The following is a 22,424-nucleotide window of genomic DNA, read 5'->3' as shown; positions in this document are numbered from 1 at the left end:
CCAGAGCTGTGTCTCAGTTGAAACCATGTTACGAAGGCGATATTTCTCCATTTAACTGATACATAGGAACCATACAAATTGATTTCATTAATAAATATGGGCTCTTTTACCACCCTTGGCCTTTAGAGAAAGAATTATAAATACTTGCACATTTAGTTTTTCTCCGTTCACTAAATTACAAGCATTTCCAAGCTCTCGTAACATGGGAACCAGAGGATTTGACTTTTAATGTTATTTCATTTACTCTATAGCTATTATCCGAATGCTAAGAAATTTGAGTCGCTTCCTCCAAGTGGAATCCTAGCAGCAACAAGAGTCGCGCTACCCAGGTGTTTAGGTGTAATCAGTCATGAGCCACCTGCGCTTATGGCAGAATGACATGTCTTTTACGTGCCACTGTGGTGACATGAAGGTGGGACATGGATACCGTCTCTGAGTTTGCACATACATTTGTTAGGATTAAAATACGAACAATTAAACACAAGAAAACAAAAAAATGTATACCATGTTTGTTGTTGAATGTCTGTATCATCTAGATGGAGTATTAATGAAAACAGTTGCCATTTCATATCCGTTACAATCCTTTAAAGGACTGAGAATGCATGTCAGAAATTGGTACCAAGCTCTGGAGAATAATCCATATACATTTTACACACCCACTCGAAATTGATACTTGGAAGATTCAGTGTGTGTGTGTGTGTGTGTGCGTGTGTGACTAGGCTCAGGAACATATGCAGGAACATCCACAACAAATACAACACACCCACACAATCGCACGACTTAGATTGATTTTATTTGTCTTGCAATATACATGTAGGCGTCACATCTGTCAACATGAAGCAAATAGTGTGAACTGAAGGACCTAGTTGTATTTTTGTATCATATGTTTGCAGGCCATGTTACTAACATATATTGGGACTTCTGCTTTGAAGTTAAATAAAACCTCGAAATCAAAGCCACGACTAAACAGTTACGATTTGAACTTCTGTTCAAAACAATCAACAAGACAGTTTATTTTTTGTCTGGCCGCGTATGTGTCCACGGAAGAAATCCGGAGTGAAGCTTGTCCATCTAGAAATGTTGGTTCACAGAACGTCCGTGACCTGTAGAATTGAGAAAATAACGCTGATTAAAATGTCACATGCCTATCGAATATTGAGAGAGAGAGAGACAGAGAGAAAAGATAGAGACAGAGAGAAAGACGCAGATAGGGAGAGATGGGGAGGGAGGGCGAGAGAAAGACGCAGATAGGGAGAGATGGGGAGGGAGGGCGAGAGAAAGACGCAGATAGGGAGAGATGGGGAGGGAGGGCGAGAGAAAGACGCAGCTAGGGAGAGATGGGGAGGGAGGGCGAGAGAAAGACGCAGATAGGGAGAGATGGGGAGGGAGGGCGAGAGAAAGACGCAGAAAGGGAGAGATGGGGAGGGAGGGCGAGAGAAAGACAGACCCGAGACAGAGAGGAGGGCAGACAGAAAGAAGAGAGAGAAAGACGCAGATAGGGAGACGCGGAGATTGAGGGAGGGAGAGACACAGAGCAAGCGAGATAGAGATATGAGGGCTGAGACAGAAAGAAAGACTCAGATAGGGAGACGGTGACATGGAGATGGAGGGAGGGCGAGACACAGAGAGAGAGACAGAGAGAGAGAGAGAGAGAGACAGAACTCAGAATTTTATTACACAAGGATAAAGGTTTTTGGCTTAGCCTAATCTTCCAACATGTCCTTCTAACATACTGTCATCTTTCGACAAGTCTAAAACAAAAACAAACAAAAAGCAAAACATAGCAGCAATGCATCGTTAAACGGTGCCATAAACAGGCTGTTTAGTTTCAAGAATAAGGGAGAGGCGGTCGAGAGGAAGTATACGCATTCAGATTAACTTCACATGCATATAAAGGGAGACGCAAAGGGAGGAGGTAGGTTGAGTCAGTATGTGTGTGCGCGCGCGTGTGTGTGTTTGTGTGCGTGTGTGTAAGCTTTTGTTCGTGCGAGCGTGCATGCGTCAGTCTGTATGTCTATCTGTCTGTCAGTCTATCTCACACATCACCTTTTCTCTTGATTTTCTAAAGCTCTATCTACGTTTATATTGTTTTGCCCTACCTCTCAAGTAGTGAGGTCCGGTGGGAACAGTGGGGCCTACTTCGCTGACCGTCACTGTCTGAGGAATGTGATGTTGGCCGGCAAACTGCGCGAACAGTCCGCGAAACTTGAAGTCGCCGTTGTCCGGGCCATTGAACTCCGACTTAGATTTGGCCTGAATGGGTAGATATTTAGAGATACATAGACATGTAATTATATTTGGCCTGAATGGGTAGATATTTAGAGATACATAGACATGTAATTATATTTGGCCTGAATGGGTAGATATTTAGAGATACACAAACATGTAATTATATTTGGCCTGAATGGGTAGACATTTAGAGATACATAAACATGTAATACTATTTGGCCTGAATGGGTAGATATTTAGAGATACATAAACATGTAATTATATTTGGCCTGAAGGGTAGACATTTAGAGATACATAAACATGTAATTATATTTGGCCTGAATGGGTAGACATTTAGAGATACATAAACATGTAATTATATTTGGCCTGAATGGGTAGACACTTAGAGATACATAAACATGTAATTATATTTGGCCTGAAGGGTAGACATTTAGAGATACATAAACATGTAATAATATTTGGCCTGAATGGGTAGATATTTAGAGATACATAGACATGTAATTATATTTGGCCTGAATGGGTAGATATTTAGAGATACATAGACATGTAATTATATTTGGCCTGAATGGGTAGATATTTGGAGATACATAGACATGTAATTATATTTGGCCTGAATGGGTAGATATTTAGAGATACACAAACATGTAATTATATTTGGCCTGAATGGGTAGACATTTAGAGATACATAAACATGTAATAATATTTGGCCTGAATGGGTAGATATTTAGAGATACATAAACATGTAATAATATTTGGCCTGAATGGGTAGATATTTAGAGATACATAAACATGTAATTATATTTGGCCTGAATGGGTAGACATTTAGAGATACATAAACATGTAATACTATTTGGCCTGAATGGGTAGATATTTAGAGATACATAGACATGTAAGTAGCTGTGTTGAAAAACAAAAGAATGAGCGGTTTTGCTGCTAGCATTGGTCACCTCCCTTGGCCCAAGGGAGAGAAGCGTCTTACCTCCCTGGCGCGAGCGCTGGAGGACACGGGTGAAAAATCGCTTCTTTGCGATGTGTAAATCGGTACTTTTCTATTGAATTTCTGTAGCTTAGGTAACTGCGCCATGTGTAAAAGATGGGTAGCATATGATTCGGACATACCTTGACACCACAAATTTAAAAAATCAATGAAGACTATGCGCAGGTACCTAAGCTGCAGAATAAAATAGAAAAGTACCGATTTACACATCGCAAAGAAGCGATTTTTCACCCGTGTCCTCTAGCGCTCGCGCCAGGGGAGGTAAGCAGGGCTAGCAGCAAAAGCGCTCATTATGTACTCACCAAGACACGGACAGCACAAATACAAATGTAAAAATGTTCGCCTATCGAGGCTTCTTCGACACAAATAAAAGGTGAACCAAAACTTCAGAGCAAATGCAAAACCCAGAGAAGCAAAATAAATAAAACATGGAGTCAGATCCCATTGTTTGTCTCACCAAGAGTTATTCTGTTTAATTACATGTACGTAGCTGATAAATAAATTATAAATCAATTAACCAACCAACACATGTTTCGATTACTGGATATTATAAAAATCAGGTACAAAAAAAATTTCCGGTCAATACAAAACCCCATGATCATGTGCAGATTTAGTTTTAAATAAACTAAAACAAGAAATAAAATAAAATTAATCGACCTACCGACCTTGATTTTTTTGGATTTTTTTAATTTCCATCGAAAAAAAAGTTCTTTTATTGGGGGAGCTCAGAAACAAGAACGAGGGTGTGCCTACCCTGTGGTTGTCGTGGACGTCAAAGTAATCCTTCCTGTTCAAGCCGTTGCCATGGTAATTAACCATGTCGTGATGGCTGTCATAGACCACGTTCAGGTAGATCTGGTTTCCTGGACAGACAGACAGACAAGCACCAATAACACGAAGCGGACATACAGACAAACACCAATGAAACGAAACGCGGACACTCGCGTAACCCTGATCACAGAGCCTAACGGATACTGACCTTTCAAACCATATGCTGAGCTTCACACTCGTAGACCCCCCCCACCCCCACACACACACACACACACAACCCCACACAGACACACACACATACCCACACATTGTTGCATGAATTACTCAGTACATAATTCCTCTCGCTGAAAGCTGTTTTGTTCTGTCGTTATCCAGAATTATTAGTGTAGACCAAATTTGGAAATCTACCGGTTCAAAATAAGAATGAAAGAAATAGTTGAATGAATTATCTTTTTCCTTTTTCTCTTGTTCCTTTATGAAACAGCCCTTCTTGTGTAACGATTCAATCCTACCTTCAGGAGCTTCAGGATGGTGGTCAAAAATGCTGTACAATTTGGGGTAGCGAGATTTCCACAGTGCTGAGCGATATGGAGATTTCTGCACGAAACAAAACAGACAGTAAATCCAAAAACAAAGAGACTGCCAACGTTCCAAAATTCAGAATAAAAAAACAAGAAAGGTAGGTTGTTTGAACGTTTGTTATTGACTAAACAATTATATTCACAGATATTTCGACCCAACCGTCTAACAAACAAACAAATATTCACACAAAACTTATCTTGATAGAATCAGTTTACGTCCACTCGTCAAGTAGCCGAGCAAATGAATTAAAAAGACACAGTAAAGCAAAACACTTGATTACTTCATGTTTGTTGAGAAAAAATACCCAAAATATAAAGACTCATAAAGTCCCAACAACAATGAAAATAAATAAAATAAATAATAACACCCTCCCCATCAATCTTACGAGGACCCTACTGCCCCGATCGAGAATAATGTAAGTTTCCAACTCTTTTATTTATTTTATTATGGGTCTGTTGTGCATGGCATACTGGAATTTGAGTGTAGACGGGCGCTTTAGCCTAGTCAGAGTTCGGTGGGTTATACAAACACAAAAATACCCAGCATACTTCCCCCGAAAAGCGGCGTATGGCTGCCTAAATGGCGGGGTAAAAAACAGTGATACATGTCAAAACCCACTCGTGCACAAAACGCGTGGGAGTTTCAGCCAATGAAGTTGAACGCAGTAAAAAAAAGGAGAGCGTTAATTATACCTAAGACGGAAATCCCTAACCTGAGTTTTCATACAAATAAAAACTTGGAAAACCAAGCATTTCGAATAGACGATTTTCGGAAATAACTCCGTCGGGTTTGTATAGGTTGTGGAAGAGTGAATACCCTTGCCAAAACCTCTGACACACACTGGAGGGGCCTATCACTAGAAAAGGGTGTGTCGGAAACACGTGCTTATTCACTCTTCCACTACCCCATACAAACCCGACGGAGTTATTTTCGGAATTCGTGATTTACGCGGACTCTTCCTAAGTACATACCTGTACTTCTTCACGCAGTGTTGGGCCGTGACCACTGCTACCCAAGCCACGCCCATCTACATCCATAGCCCGGCTACCGGCGTTGTACATGACGTTGTAACGAATGACGTTATCCCGCCCACCGCCGATGTTTAGGTGGATGTCATTCTGTTGGAAGGACAAGCATGTTGAGTGACCGTGCGGTCTCACAAGCAAGCGACATTTTAAACAGGCTATGTAAAATGTGTTCTATATGTAATGTGTATGTGTGTCTATGAGGGACAAGTTGGAAGATTATATGACATTGCCTAAAACCTTCATCCCTTAGAAATAAAGTTTTGAATCTGAATCGAATATGTAGATGGGGTTCACGTGAGTATTATGTGCGATGAACCATGGCATCTATAACACGTTCTAATTAAGTGAATCGATGTGTAGGAAATTCGTGATAACATTACACTGCAGTATCCGAAGATTTTATTTCCGTATTCCCGGACAGGATTCTTAAAAAAAAAATGTGTAAAGTGATTCAGATTTTGTACAAGACTTAAACTACCGACACTAAAATAATCCGAGTTTGAAGGAACCTTCTACGTTGTATGTTGATAAGCCTGAAAGGTGTATTGTTTGTGGGGTACAAAACAGAGAATAAAATAGATGCTGAATTGGTATCGCGTTATCCACAGTGTATTCAAGACAAGAAACAAGTGCTGGATAAATGTGGATACGATTTATATATTTATAGTCCTGAGGGGGGGCTTACGTTATAGAAGACGTTGTGTTCAATGAGAACAGCAGCGTATTCATCGTCCAGCATGATACCACGGACATCCGCACCGGGGAAGTGACGCTGGCAGTCGTGGATGTGGTTGTAACGAATCACGTTGCCACGCTGTTGAAACAGATAGATATGAGCTTTAAGGTACACACGGGTAGAAAACAAGATCACACGCACCCACTTGGCTCGCTGGATTGTTGTATACATATCGCAGAATGAACGATTGTTTTACGTGATTGAAACATATATTAATTTCAAATATGAGACTTTAACTAATCATGTCTTCATAACTAGGTGCAACTACATTTCTTCGATCGTGTATTGGAAATCCTCAGAGCAGTAGTTTTTACAGAAATGGTATTGTGATGGAATACAAAAAAATTATCAGAAACAGACATACACAAACCGCTTAAGTCACGTTGAACGAAAGACATTCCATGAATGAAAGAGATATCACATATAAAGCAAGCATGTTCCAACAAATCTATTTACAACGTAAATAAGATTCGTTGTACTACGAGTATAGTGGAGCGGCCAAACCCAGAAAAGGCGTATAGAAAAGTTTTTTTAAGGCACCGGTTTTGTATACACAATAACTATATTTTCTGAAAGCTGAATGTCTGCTTTTACCCCAAATTGCGCATAGCTGCTGCCTGGTGACACACTAACGATCGGTCTCATTGGAATCTATAGACATTAAGCTTTCAGAAAATATACAGTTATCGAGTATACAAAAACGGTGCCTTAAAGTCGTCCCAAAACCGTTGCTGGCCGCTCCACTACTACGAAACCAGCAATCCTCCGAAGACGTAGGCGATGCGGTTGAAAACGGCCGTACACGTTGACACAGTCACCTTTCTCTATCAAATGGCCCAGTGAGTGTTAAAGACACAGTCACCTTTCTCTATCAAATGGCCCAGTGAGTGTTAAAGACACAGTCCTTCTCGTAAATTAAAATAAAAATAAAACAATCGGCTCGCCATCTCAGATCTGATGCATGGCTAGGCTTTTTTCCAGGGAGATTGTGAACAAGTTCGGGACTGCGATTGTTCATTCGCTCAACAACAACACAACAAAGCAGCAAGAAAAGAGTGTTTGTTACCCAAGTCCAGTGACGGTCAGTTTCCATGGCTCCACAATCACTGGAGTTGTAACATTCGTGATGCATATGGTTGTACTCGATCACGTGATCGTTGCCCTGGAAACGAAAAGAGTGCGACGCCAATTATGTCTTTATTTGTTTGTTTGTTCGCTTGTTTCGATTCCAGTCTTGCTGGTTGACAGTTGTCTCTAAAAGGAGCAGACGTCTTGCAACAAGATCACCCTAGTTAAGTGTGTTGAATGATTGCACAGCGTGTGCAGTTGTTGAACATGAACTCTCATTAGACACTGCTGAACAATTGTATATCTTGACTGTGCACTGGATCATAGTCTTTAAATCGTTATCAATGCAACGCGTAACTTAATCGAGTGCTATAATAATTATGTGCTACTCTCTATGTCATTTTAGTTGCTGTTCACACATAATGCATAGGGACAACATTGCGTTGAAGAAAGTTAAAAGCATCATTATGAAGACAATAAAATAACCTAAAATAAAAACACACACAAAAAACAACATCTGCAATACAAACTATTTAAAAAAACATACAATAAACAAACAAACAAAACAAAACTAAACCAAGTAACAGCAAAACGAGCTAATAAACAAACACATAAGTGTCAGAATCAAGAAGGGTGTGCAGGAGTCGAGTTTGGACACTTTAGTCCGTCCGGGATAAACTGCACCAGCAATGCAGTTTATCGCATACTAAAGTCTCTAGCTCCAAACTGGACTATTGCATACCGGACGGATGTTCAATTATAAAACCGAGATCAGATGAGAATGAGCTGCGACTGCATGTTATCGGCTACACAACAATCTTTCTTTCTGTTTACTTGCTAAAATGAAAATTGGTTATTAATTCAGTTGTGGATTAAAAAAGTGAAACATTTCATTGAACAAAGAAAAACGAATACGAAGAAAGATGCCCCCGCTTGTCAAAAAGAAAAGAAAAGAGAGAGAGAAAAAAAGGGTAGAAGCAAATAACCTGCATGCAACTGAGATAAAAACAAAATTATCTGCAAAAATAACAACAAAAACACAACACAATCCAACATAAAGGAAGTCTACTCACAGCCCACCAAAGGCCGGTGTACTGCCCGTGGTGGATATGGTTGTGCGACACAACGACATTGACACCGCCAACCGACACGCCATGGTTGGGCTGAGCGCCGTAGCGAGCGTGGTTCCAGATGTGGTTGTCACGGATCACGTTCCCTGACGACACCAGGTTGGTACGATCTCCGCCTGTTTCAGAAAACGAAATACAGTACTAGTGGAACCCCCTTTTTGAGACCTCCAGAAATGCAAGAACATTATATCTTTAAAGGGAGGGAGTCCTAAATTGGAGGTAAATTTACAATGGAGGAAGTCTTAAATCAGGTGGTCTCAAGAGGGGGTTCCACTGTACTCGTTTTGTTGTTGTTGTTGTTGTTGTTGTTGTTGATGTATACGTTGAAAGACCTCAAAATCGACTATACACCCCAACCCCCCCCCCCCCCAAAAAAAAAGCCCATGACGAATGCTTGGATGCTATCACAAAAAAAGTTCCGCTTGTGTTTAGAATGTCCACGAGTCGGGATCTTTCCCCAAAGAAACATATTTGAATGTTGGTAAATACATCTCACCTCCTTCAAAAAATCCTCGGTAATGTTTTACGAATTTTGACATTATTCGAATAAGTCTAGGTCAAAATGAGCGAGAATTGGACGCGTTGGAACTTCTCAAGCACTGTAACTTTTTTTAAGAGAGCAGTTTCGCTCGTACCGAAGCAAATTCCGATAATATCAGGCATCACGAGGAATTCTGTTGTGGAAATTAAAAAATACCACATTTTCATTGAGTCGTCATTATCAAATCAAAGTATTACCTCCGATATGGACACCGCCTCCAACGTCGTGGATGTCTGAGGCCAGAATGGACACTGACCGACAGTCGCCACTACAACGGACAGCATTGCCTCCTGTAAAATGCAGTATTCACTGAATAAACACTATCATCACAACTGATGCTGTTAGCTGCATATGGCGAAGAAATGAATAGCCTTTTTTCTTCTTTTGCGTTTATGGGTTAACAGCAATGTCCACGTACATTTGTGTTCTTGCACGAGCTTGATTTTACATTTATGGCCGTTTTTACCCTGCCATTGAGGCAGCAATAGAGCTTTTGAGGTAGAATAATCTGTCTAAAAGTGTATATGGCGGAGGAAATTACCAGTCTTTATGAAAGCAATATCAAGAACAACAGATCATGCAAATCATCTACACAATCCAATATGGGTAATACGCGTTAAACATATAGAGAGAAATATTTATATACAAAGACGAAGCTGTTTGGAGATAAAGCGTGACTTACATGTTTCCTTAATAGCGCCTTGACAGCCGCACTACGTATTAGGTACGTACTTGGCCTGGTAAGAACAATAAATATGACAAGGGAAACAACCGCTGTATATTGCCCTTTGCACTCTCAGCAGGATGATTGCCTCCCTTTGAGTAAATGTTCTAAGATTTGGTATAATTTGCCATACCTTTATGTTAGGATTAAAACAAAAACATTGTTAACAATATTCTTCCGGCAGTTCTTGGCTTCGTGACTGACCTGTGTTCTTAATTTCCACGTTCTTGAAGACGACGTTACGAGCATCTTTCAGCTGCACCCCGCCATACCGGCACGCCTCGATACTCACGTCCTCGAAGTTCACGTGTTGCGCCTTGTTTTCAATTCTGCCAAGTGTAATAATTCATTCATATTCCATACATATCTGATCTTTAGGTCGTTGTACGAGAAAAGTGTTAGTGTTCGTGAGCGCGTGCGTGTGAGTGTGTGTGTGTGTGCTAGGGAATTTGAAGTAGAGCTATGACTCCACCTAATCGTTATCAGTGTAGCTGGAAAAAATTAATTGACAAATATTCCTCAGCGTAACATCATTGTCAGTACGTGTAGGAATAGCGTCTTTTTTTTCACTCACATGATGCAGTCGTCAATCATTGACGCGTACACAACATCTGATGACGAAAGCGTCTGGTGTGGTGTATTTGGCCACACGTACAACTTTTTGTGAGCCCTGTCGATGTAGTACTCTCCCTTCATACAAAAAGAAACAAAAAACCATCAGAAAATGGTTATCAGATTTAGTTGTTTGTCACACGTTTATTGAACAATGCTAAGTACATGCATACACATATCGAATAACTAAAATAAATTAGTGCTGTCCGTTTTGGTCCAGCGTACTTGTGTGTGTGTGTGTGTGTGTGTGTGTGTGTGTGTGTGTGTGTGTGTGTGTTAGCGCGCGCGCGCGCGTGTGTGTGTGTGTGTGTGTGTGTGTGTGTGTGCGAGAGAGACAGAGGCACACAAACATAGATATACACAGGGTGACAGATAAAGACAAACAGACAGACAGAATGGTATTTCAGAAGAGAGAAAAAAAAGAAGTAAAACCATATCCCTAATGTGATTTTTGTCAGTCACCACCCATCAGTTCTTTCGAATCCTAAAGATGCGGAAGTGGTTGACAGCCTGCACTCACCGGCTGGTCAATCTCACACAGCATGTTGACCACTCGGAAGTAGCCACCCTGCTGGCTATAGCCAGCCTGCCCGTGGCGTTTGGACGGGTCATAGTGACCTAAGAAATAAAATGCAATATCAGACACATATAGACAAATGAAAACAAATCATGTCTGATGCTCTAATTAAAGATGCCTTCCATTAAAGGTACTGAACTTGTCAAATCCAGGTGCACGGAGCCCCTGGGGCTTTTAGTCATACCTCAGGCAGCTATCCGTTAGAAGAACTACCAAGTTTCATTGACTTGCGCCCAAAGAGTCAAGAACTGCGATTTTTTTACGAATTAATTTCGTACTCGGACCCGGCTGGTCTTGGCCAATTTTTGGATCTACATTTAGATCAGGTAGATCACCACATCATGCACAAAAAGACACGTCACTAGCAAACTATGTCAGACGTCATCATGAGTTTGTGTAAAACAAAATGGAGGCCAGAATCACTCAGTTGAATCGAACTCCGACCAAACACTATGTCACGATTTAGTGACGTGGATCGAGAAAGTGTCACTCTGTGGGGTGCCTTCTCATGGTCAATTGCGATAGAAAGCGCCTGTGCTTTCTGTCAAGGGCTGGGTTTTAGCTGACCGAGCAATAGCGAACACGGGAATTTCGTGTCGCACGGATTTCACGTGGGTGATTTCTGCTGTCGGGGCAAAACTGGGTTAGCTGAACTTGGAATGTGACAAGGTTAGTCACGTGTTATTGTCAAGGTTGTCTGTTGAGACATATTAACTACATACTCGAAACTCAGCAGCGAGAGAGAAGGGTCGGTGTCAGAATTCTCCTACAAGTTTGATGATCTTCAACACGTTTAAATACTTTACTGAATATCAACGTGCCAATGCTGCTTATTGCCAGTAGGGCTTAATAGGAACTACAAGGACAGACCACCTTCTCCCTGTTTACATGCTGGCTGACAGACGGAGCGTCGTTTCTCCGCTGTGCGTTTTCACCGCATAAGGATTCAGCGCGAGAGGAGGATGACGGTATTTCTGTGACGAACAGAAGTCATTCGAAAGGAAGCAGATTCGCTTAAAAGAGAGCTACCTACATAAGGCTGTTGAGGTAATAAATCATTATTTAACGCTGTTGACGAGTCTGTGTTTGTGGAATGAAATAATGAAATACTGTCTGTTGTTCTTTCCAGGTAGCGCATAAATTGGCTCTTTGTGACGCTAAAATACTAATCTGTATATGGTTTTTGCAGATATGGAGAGAAGGAAGGAAAATAGCTGATTTGTTGTTGTAAAAGTCCGTTTGTGCAGGCCCACGTGCTCGATGAGATATGTCAGGGTGACATGTTTAAAGGTGGGGTGTGAGGGGTAGCATGACATGTTTAGAGCACCGAGGCTTTTTGTTGCAGCTTTCTTCTGTTGCTGCCAACGTAATCTTTACGTGCTACGCTGGGATGCTGTAACCAGGTCGTCCGCGGCATTGCTGTAACCTGCTAACCTGCTGTATTGGTGATTTGCTGTCGCTGTCGCCGTCCTACCAGCTACAAATCTACTTTTCTGGTAGACTACGGGAGGACCTTCAGCGACTGAGTGAGGCGCCTGATGTCTCCACTGTTCCCTGCTTCGTTGCCACGCTAACCGGCACTACATTCAACGGAGCAGTTGTGGAGACTACAGACTAATTACGGGCCGCCCACTCAGTGGCAAAAAGCTAAGTTGCACCATGTTTTTTGCACCCTTACCACCAAGTCATCTGTGCTATTAATGATTATACTCGAGTGGTGACGACGTGGGGTGTGTGACACCTGCATATAACCAGCACTTTAAGGCAGACAGCTATATTTTCTTAACTATACACGGGATCAGCGTGTTATTATTATTTCCTGTACTTTAACTGGCATTTTTGTCAGTGACCACTTGTTTTACGTTTAGAACGTAAAAAGAACATCTTTTGGAGTGAAGTCTCGAGGGAGGTGGCGTGATATTACATAAACAGGCGTCTGAAACTTATACTTTTGTTGATTCTATCTATTTGTATGACTGCGAGAGTGGATCGTGGTGTGGTTAGTTAGTTAGAAGTAACTAACCGTTCATAATCACTTTATTGTGATATTGAAACGTGACACACTACGTAATAACTAGGTTAATTTATGCACTCGCGTGAACAAGAAACTGTCGAGCTTCACAGATGTCGTCGTTGGGTAGTTTTGGGTTTGTTTTACTACCATAGGAGGATTTTTGAACTGTAAATGCACTCAGCTGCAACAAAACGCAAAACGAAGGCTGTGAGCTGCACTGTGCCTTTAAGGATTCTTTTTCAGAGATTGCTCCGTGTACTTCTGGATTTATTGCTTTTCAGCTGCAACTACTCAGCAAACATTTCAGCAAAAAGTGGCTATTTTTGGTCTCCAAATTTGCGGTCACTTTCTTTCACACGCTTGATTGGCCTAAATGCGCTTTAGCGTGTTTTTTTTCTGAGTACTGATGGCATTTCTTTGCATACATAATTTGGAACAACAAAACCTATTTTCTTCTTCTGATCGCATAATGTCAACACGACTCGCTATAAGTAACAGACTACCACTACGACGGATCAAATCATTGTTTACCAGTTCGAAGGCCATAGTGTGTTTTCACTTTGAGGGTGATAGTGTGGGTGTGGGGGTCAACGTGAGATACGGGTACAGCTCTGTCCGCCCACCCCCAGTACCACCACCCGTACACCCAGGGCTCTGTCTCCTTGGCCCAGTTGACGTCACGACCTCCTGCGTCATAGGTGAAGTGGTCACCACCCCTGCCACCGGGTACCGACTTGATGTTGATGAAGTTCTGCACAGACACAACCACGAGGAATGAATGCCTTTCCTTTTCCCCCCTCTTCGTGTGCCTAATTCCCCATGGTAAGTAAAGGATATCAACAATACTTGCAGGAGACTTTGATATATACATTTGTAGCCATTTCTAACCACATTATATGTCAAATTCAAAGTATTGGATACTTTTTAGCCATTGTGTGACGTTTGCTTCTGTGTGTGTGGTTTGTTTTAGGGTAGGGTGGGAGGGGGGGGGATGCACGATCACTTAAAATCAACACATCATTACACTTATGGATTAAAATGTGCAGAGATGCCTCCCCAAACTTTTGGCAAAAAATCAAGAAGATTGGGTAATTCTAAGACCATGTTGCTAATTAGAAAATGTGGGAGTAGTGTGCACAAACTTTTAAGTCTGTTTTCTCAGAAAGGCTCGCGATGGAGGTGTTGACTCCAAACCGCCATAACTTCTACAATTTTTGAGTTACAACAATCTTTCTGGTATCAAAATAATCAGCAAAGATTGTAGTTTTTGGAAATGTAATAATCTCAAAACCTTCAAAATCTACATTAAGACTGATTTGGTGGTGCGGGGTCACAATTATGTTGATTGCACTTTCTCCGAGTTTCAGAAATGGGTTGGGGAAAAAACTCAGATATGCCAAACCACCTTCCCAGATACATGCTGAAAGTTACTGATAAACACAATTCGTCGTCGAACACTTGCTTACAGCGAGCTGGAATATTTCCCGTACGTGTAGGCTACATGTGTGTTATTCTATGATTCAGTCATGAAGACTTTCTGATGATTAAGAATGAGCCCAGGGTGTACATTAATTGAGGGTCTATCGTGGCATTGTGTGAACGTATCGTCTACCAACATTGAGTCCCTATCAAGACGTAGAGTAAAGTTCGTGTCTACATTCATTGGGGTTAATCATGTCACGGTTTCAGTGACACGAGTGGGAAAGGAACTCTTTGTGGGGCGCCTTTCCCAAATTGCAATGTAATGCGCCTGTGCTGGCTGCCGCATTGCGGAAAGGTTTTGCTGAAAAATCACGAAATGCACGTGGAAATTGCCGGCGTGAAATCCGTGCGGGAAAAATGGGGTGATTTTTCGCTCACTGTTAAAATCACGTGTTCCTAGCATGATATACGTGTGTATGGTAGGCGACAAGTCATTGGTCAGGGAGATCACTTGTTGTAGGACAGGCGATTGCGGATTGGTCAGAGAGATCACATTGCGGATTGGTCAGAGAGATCACATGGTCTTTCTTTCCCGTCTTTCTTTCTTTCTTTTCTACACATGCTTTGCAGACGAAAGGTCTGGGTTCCCGTTGACTAAGATTTGGAGGATTCCAACGCGTTGCAAGACCGGTTTAGGTCTACCAACGGGCTTCTGATGTTAGTGCAATACACAGAAGGCTTAGGACGGAGGGATTTGGCTACATATTTTGGCTGACGAGCGGGAGCCAAATATTCAAGCGGTTTGCGAAGTGAGATATGTTTAAAGGTGAAAAAAGGGGGGATTGTTGCCATGGTCACTGCACCAACTACTCTGTTTCAGCTTGCTACCCGGTTGCTGGAGGTTTGCTGCCTGCTTGCTGGAGGTTTGCAACCCGGTTGCTGGAGACTTGCTGGAGACGGGCTACACTTTGGCTACACTCTTGCTGGACGGGGGTTGCTGTTCTTTGCTGTACGGTTGCTGTTCTACGGCTGTTGCTGGTGTTGCTGCGACTTTCACCTGTATGCACCACTGCGATTTATCGAATGGACCCTGGCTACACTGAGAGTTGAGTGCACCCATGCGTAAACGCCCCCCACCTTGTCATCTTTCTAACCCTTTATGAAGAACTTTGAGTTGTGACAACGTGGAGTGTTAACGCCTGTACAGGCTAAGACTTTTTACAGAGCAGCTAAGTGTTTTCTAACTTTACACGGTTCAGCGTGTTCTTATTATTTCATAAACTTTAACTGACTTTGTGTCAGTTGTCTTTGTTTTGTTTTACGACTTGGTCGTAAAAACACTGTTGGCTTCATGAGAAGAGGGAGGTGGAGAGTTGGTGTATATAAACAGACGTCTAGAACTTATAATTTTGTTGATTCTAACTTTGTTGTGTGACTGCGAGAGTGGATCGTGGTGTGGTTAGTCAGTTAGCAGTAATTGACCGTTTTAGGTCATTCATTTGACTTATAAAACGTGACAAATTATGTGCCTGGGAAGTGTTCGCCAAGCTGTGGTCTTGAGTCACTGAAGCTCTGCCGACTGAATGTGAATCATACGATCAACAATGAAACATATTGAGTGGATATGCTTATATATCCGTGTTTTTGCTCGGGCAGGAAGGCGAATGTGAAGGGAGAGAGAGAGAGAGAGAGAGAGAGAGAGAGAGAGAGAGAGAGAGAGAGAGAGAGAGAGAGAGGTGGGAAGAGGGGGGGGGGTAGTAGAAAGGAGAGAGAGAGGGGGGAGGGCGGAGTGAGGAGACACACACAGAGAAAGAGAGAGAGGGATGAGGATGATGCATCGGACATGAATTATTATGAGTGAGCATGAGTGTGGATGGTTATAATTATTCTTGTTGTGATTGCACACTGAATTGTAAAAAATATGTTGCCTGTTATTTCGTTTGTTGTTTGATGTGATATATACACCACATAATAATGTCTCATTTGATAGAATAAAGTCTTGTGTGTCTATGTCTACAACCTTACACAACGTAGGAAGATAGCTTACAATGTTCGGCCATTCTGCTATACGCAATGCTTTGCCGTTGATGAAGATCTCCAGAGGGGCGGTCCACCTGATTGCAAACCCGTAGCTTCTCAGGGTGCCAAGGTCTGTGATGCCAGCCGCTGCCAGGTCAAACTCCAGAACTTTGTCATGTGCGTTGTGCGTCAGTCGCTCCAGCACGTGCGTGTCTGTCACGTGATGGAAGTGACTGCTGGAAAGACGCTTACCTCCGACCTTTTTAAAATGAAAAAAAAGTGAGTAATGATTATTATTCGATAGTTTGGTTATTGTAATTGTACATCTTAAAAGGTACACTTCAACTCTAAGTTACGTTATACTCTAAAACCATTTGACAACGATTCAATGTTTAGATTGGATATTTTTTGTTCGGTCGTTCATTCTTTCACTGCACCCGCGAAGAACAGGGAAAAGAAGTAACGCTCTCGAGATACGAGGTCGAAACTGATCGAGCACAAATTCTGACGGTAATACTAGAAGCACTGATGCATTTTTAAGTTACGTGTGACTAATCTTTACCGTCGCTGTTACACTCTTTTCCTCTGAATGTGGCCTATACTCATTAAAACAGCATCATTCAAATTGCAGTAAAGTCAGCTGGCTCATTTATAACTCACGATGTGCACTTCCTGTCCCTGGTAGGCCCTGAAGACGACGGTACCACTGGTAGACTGGATATGCAAGGTGGAAGACAACTCGTAATAGCCTTTCATCATCTCGACGAAGACGGCTGAAATGTCCATACACTAAGGCGATAACTATCCTGCAAGCTTTGTTAGGGGTAAATGGTCAGACGGAGTATTATTTATCAAAAAACAAGAAAGATTGAATTAATAGAACATTTTATACCGGACAATACAGCACATTCACAAGAACCTTGACCGGAAGTCCTTTACAGTGACCAAACAAGATACACAACAGAACATAAATTATGCGGTGACCTATCTTAGAATGTTCCCAAAATGGTCGTAGCAGTCTTCTAACCGTTTCGGAATATTATTTAGGTTAACACAAAATGTCTGCACGTTATTCGTTCTATTGTACTTAACATTCCCTTGCTTTCAGAACGAATCCGCGCTACATACGTGTTCTTCAATCATTGTTTTATATTCTCGCGGTTGTTCTTATGTTATTATCACCTTCTGCTTTATGTCGAGTTCATGTCTTAGAAGTATCGGTATTGGTCGCTGCATATTGTGCTTTTGTTTATTTGAACTTTTGTAACATAGTCTCAGCTTTTTAGATTTAGATTTTGAAATCGTAGCAGCCTCTTTTTTCAGATGATTTCGGTTTGTCACTCATTTGTCTGATTACCCAAATGTTACACGCTTGTGCTTAATTATACGTATAATTTACGTTCGTAACTTATGTGTCTGATTGCCCAAATGTCACACGCTTTTACTTCGTTATGCCAAAAACATCAAACCACTTACCGTTTCCATGGATACCGCTTTGTGCTAGCATGTCCACCACATGGTGAAGTGTCTTCACTGGATGAGAAGTAGAACGTCTGGTGACAGTACAACGCACGTGCTCAAGTCATTCTTCATCATGTATTATACCTGGTTCTTAATAGACATATTTCGAAAACAACTCGGTCCGGTTTGCATGAGTTGTGAAAGAGTGAATACCCACAGTCACTATGTTCGGAAATAAACCTGTCGGGTTTGCATGGGCTGAATACCCTTGCTTTTACGGGGACAAACATTGGAAGGGCCAATCACTAGTGAGGGGTGTGTCTGAAACACGTAGACAAAGAGCATGTGTGCATTTATTTGTCCCTGAAATGCAATGGTATTCACGCTTTCACAGCCCATAAAAACCCGACAGGTTTATTTCCGAATATCGTCATTTGGTGACTACACACAAAGCAGTCAGACTTCTGATTTTGTGTATGTGACCAAGAGGAATGATGCTTTACTCACGCGTAAAGCCCGGACAGATATGTGTTAGTGTCGCACATGATCCCACACATTGTATCTTCAAGCTAATTAAATTTGTAATACTAACATGCATAAGATTTGAATTTTAAAAATCCTTGACACGTAGGGTTTCGATTTAGCTTGTATGTTCCCTTCGGGTGACGTTCCTAATTTTGTTTAATTTAAATATGTGTAATGTTAAACTTGTGGGGTCCTGATTTGGCCTATATGGTCCGCTGGACCCAAAAAGCAACAACTAACTAACTATTGTACGGTACAATACTATACGTTATTTTATTTTTGAACAACATATGACATTTTACACAGATCGAGACAGTCATTGTTCTCCGAGACCGCACTATCGGTCGAGATGAGCATTGACTGTCAAGATCTGTGTCGAATGTCGTATCTTGGTTAAAAATGCAAATAGCATGTTGGTATCGATCCATTTTAGTTATAATTTCTTTCATTTTGTTATGATTAAACGCACACAATAATGGACTCTTTTGTAGTCTCGGTCAACCGCTTTAATATTATTTGTATTCGGTTTTTTTTTTACGTCATATGACTCAAAGAAGGGAAATCAAATGTTGAATGGATACATAAGTTTATAGTCAAATTGTTGGTCTACAATAAAACATAAAAAAAACAATTTAAAAAATAGCCATTGGTACACTTACCCATCATTGGAATCTGACCCTGAAGGACTGACGTAGATATGGACAGTGGCTGACCACACACACGTCACTGACCACAGTAAGACCAGTGCAATGTACCACGCTGTCTGTGTCTGTTGACTATCCATGTTCACTGGCCTAGTTCCGTGGGCGGAAGATGTGGCAGTACATTCGTTTTGTTCTTAAAAGAAATCGTATTGAGGTCAGATCTTTGACCCCTTAAATCGGTGTTAACCGGTAATATGTTCCCGACAGGAAAGTAGGTGTGTGTGTGAAGATTCTTCACATCGTACTTTTAATTCTTTTGTAGCTAGCTTAACTCATCCGTCGCGATATAACCTTGAACGGTTGAAAACGACGTTAAACACCAAATAAAGAAAGAAAGAAGGCTTAACTCATATATGAAAGAATCAAAAAACAAGAAAGGTAGGTTGTTGGAACGTTAATTCGGACACCAAAGTCTAGTGCTTTACCAATTGAGCTAAAATTCATACCCCCATTTTAACACATACCAACATTCAAGGGCGAGTAGGTGTTGCATTTAAAAGTGCACATGTCAAGGTCTCTTCTGCTTATCATGGTACTAACTGACTCACGTGCTGTTTGTAAAACACTTCCATTGTTATCCAGTTGCTCTAGCGCTGAGAGTTTAAACTCCAATGTGTAGGAAATCATTTGCGAGATCTTTGCAGCGCGCGCGAAATATTTTCAATTTTTGAAAAACAACAACAGCACACTTAATAATCTTTTTAATTTCACCTTACTCTAAGTCTAATGATAAAAAAATAGGGGGTGGGCGTTTACTAGGCACCGTACCCTGTGCGCATAATTTGACCAGAACTAGCGGGTGGGCGTTTACTCGATACTGGGCGTATACAAGGTAGTTTACGGTACTTGAATCAAGGTCTTCCTTTTCCGCTAGATTCACTCATCACTGTTGCATTTTTATAATTACAGGTTCGGCGCCAGGCCCCACCAGAAGTCCTGAGAGTCAACTACTTCACACTTGAAGATGTTCGATAGCCTTAGTGTTGGAACTCTAGATTTCACATTTAAAGTTGCGAGACAGAATTCTCACCTGTTGATGCTGCATGAATGCTTGCAAGTATGCATGAAATCGATTAGTGTGCATGTTAAACTCTCTCTCTCTCTCTCTCTCTCTCTCTCTCTCTCTCTCTCTCTCTCTCTCTCTCTCTCTCTCTCTCTCTCTCTCTCTTTGTAACACAAACAAACACACACACTTGAGTTATTCCTGTGGTCTTTGGCCTGGATTCCAGCGCGACATTTTCTTGTGTGGGATCCTGAAGACAAAATCACAAAATCAATGAAATACTTGATAAACATCTTAAAGCTTCTTCAAATTGAATATTAAACTTAAAATCCGCATTCATTTTCTAATATTTTAGATTAACAACTAAGGTTGCCACACTGAATTCTCACATTCGTATGCTTCATTAATGCTCTCTCTCTCTCTCTCTCTCTCTCTCTCTCTCTCTCTCTCTCTCTCTCTCTCTCTCTCTCTCTCTCTCTCTCTCTCTCTCTCTCTCTCTCTCTCTCTCTCTCTCTCTCTCTCTCTCTCTCTCTCTCTCTCTCTCTCACATACACACACGCGCATGCAGACGCACACACACTTACTAGTGTTGTTCCTGTGGTCTTTGATCTTGGTTCAGGCCTGTCATCTTCTTGTTCGGATTCCTGAAGATAAATCAATCGCATAATCGATCAACAGCTTCAAGCTTCAACTTCAAATGGAACATTGAACTGTTTAAAGAATCAGGAATACCTTTTAGAAACAGACAATGTCATTCTTATGATTTTATTCAATAATTTTTAAGAGTACCGAGGCATACCCAGTTCCAGGGACTCCAAACCCGATGTCGATCTTTCAAATGTTTTACGTTTTCATGTGGCGATTAGATCTAAAAAAAATCAGCGTGATAATACCATTTCTTATGCTAAAGTAAACAAACGGTTTGATCGGGTTCATTAGAAATACTTATTTCTAGTATTAACTTTGAATTCATCACTGGGAGCAACACAGAGAAATACCCAGTAGCTTCGAAAACGATGTCGATCGCTCGCATTCACTGATTCAGTGCTTTGGGGCAAAGCCCCCCCCCCCCCCCCTTTTTTGAAACTTTCAAATTTTGGGACTTCAAATGGGAACAGCCCAACTTTAATATCATGGGGCAATTAGACTCAGTGTATAAAGTAAACCTACATAAAATTGTGTGGAATATCTATCATTTTTTGCAGAATATGTTCAAAAAAGCAACGGAGCCTAATTCCCTTAAAATGGGGCATTAAGCCCCCCCCCCCCCCTTTTTTTGAAACTTTCAAAATTTGGGACCTCAAATGGGAACAGCCCAACTTTAATATCATGGGGCAATTAGACTCAGTGTATAAAGTAAACCTTCCACTGGGAAAAGGTTCAGGCTGGCCTTGAAGTAATCAAATGAGTGGATTTAAGATGTCACAACCACTCACAAAGTTGCCAAATGGGTTTTGGCGGTCATAAAATGGTTCCTGTTTGTAAAGGGTTGGTAAACTGTGTACTGTTACCTGTTTGGCTCAGATATTCTTTGCATAAATAAGTAAAGTGAATTCTGAATGGTTGTTAAGCTTCTTCTAACATGACTGATGAGGTCTGCCTGAAATGAACACAATTTCCATGCATTGGGGCCTATTGCCCCGAGGAGCCTAATGCCCCGTTTGCCCCTACGTTTTTCTGTGGCGATTAAAACTCGAAATTCCGCGTTTCACTACCATCTCGAATGCTGAAGAACAAACAATGCATCCACTTAAGATATATATTACCATTGTTAACTTCGATTTAACCACTAGGAGCATAAAAATAACAACCAACCTGAATAATTCTAGATATATCGAGCAGAGGTCCATCCATTTCTGCTTCACCGGAAGTAAGTTGGGCACACATCGCGTTCGTTGGCGCTGTGCGAGACCCCGCAAGCAGTATTATGTAGCGGCGCGCGCAGAGTTGGCGATCCCCTTGCTACAGTATCTCTGGTGTGTGTAAGAAAGAGAGAGGGAGAGAGAGTGTGTGTGTGTGAATGTGTGTGTGCATGAGTTTGTGTGTATGTTTGTGTGTGTATGAGTGTGTATATGTGTTTGTTTGTAAAGGTGTGTGTGTCCGTCTGTCTATGTGCGTATTTGTTTGTTTGTTTGCTTAACGCCCAGCCGACCACGAAGGGCCATATCAGGGCGGTGCTGCTTTGACATAATTATAACGTGCGCCACACACAAGACAGAAGTCGCAGCACAGGCTTCATGTCTCACCCAGTCACATTATTCTGACACCGGACCAACCAGTC

The 22,424-nt window shown here is 41.5% G+C and overlaps 1 protein-coding gene across 1 annotated transcript in view; it reads right to left on the bottom strand.

The window, feature by feature from the left end:
* The window catches only part of LOC138977030 (uncharacterized), a 40,609-nt gene extending 21,351 nt beyond the window's left edge, over positions 1-19,258 (bottom strand). Inside the window, exons 1-16 of the mRNA XM_070349920.1 lie at positions 19,096-19,258; positions 17,927-18,003; positions 17,111-17,223; positions 16,479-16,709; positions 13,541-13,760; positions 10,939-11,036; positions 10,381-10,496; positions 10,011-10,135; positions 9,280-9,372; positions 8,485-8,657; positions 7,410-7,505; positions 6,293-6,421; positions 5,551-5,697; positions 4,510-4,594; positions 3,980-4,089; positions 2,100-2,253 (exon numbers count right to left, since the gene is read on the bottom strand). Of these exons, the coding sequence (XP_070206021.1) occupies positions 2,100-2,253; positions 3,980-4,089; positions 4,510-4,594; positions 5,551-5,697; positions 6,293-6,421; positions 7,410-7,505; positions 8,485-8,657; positions 9,280-9,372; positions 10,011-10,135; positions 10,381-10,496; positions 10,939-11,036; positions 13,541-13,760; positions 16,479-16,709; positions 17,111-17,223; positions 17,927-18,003; positions 19,096-19,220 (2,092 nt within the window). The 5' untranslated portion in view covers positions 19,221-19,258. The remainder of the gene's footprint in view (positions 1-2,099; positions 2,254-3,979; positions 4,090-4,509; positions 4,595-5,550; positions 5,698-6,292; positions 6,422-7,409; positions 7,506-8,484; positions 8,658-9,279; positions 9,373-10,010; positions 10,136-10,380; positions 10,497-10,938; positions 11,037-13,540; positions 13,761-16,478; positions 16,710-17,110; positions 17,224-17,926; positions 18,004-19,095) is intronic.
* Positions 19,259-22,424: the final 3,166 nt, after the last annotated feature.

Source organism: Littorina saxatilis, linkage group LG9 (assembly GCF_037325665.1).
Source record: "Littorina saxatilis isolate snail1 linkage group LG9, US_GU_Lsax_2.0, whole genome shotgun sequence".
NCBI classification, from domain to species: domain Eukaryota; kingdom Metazoa; phylum Mollusca; class Gastropoda; order Littorinimorpha; family Littorinidae; genus Littorina; species Littorina saxatilis.
Note: the sequence above shows the minus strand (reverse complement) of the source record. Positions and strands in the feature narration are given on the sequence as shown.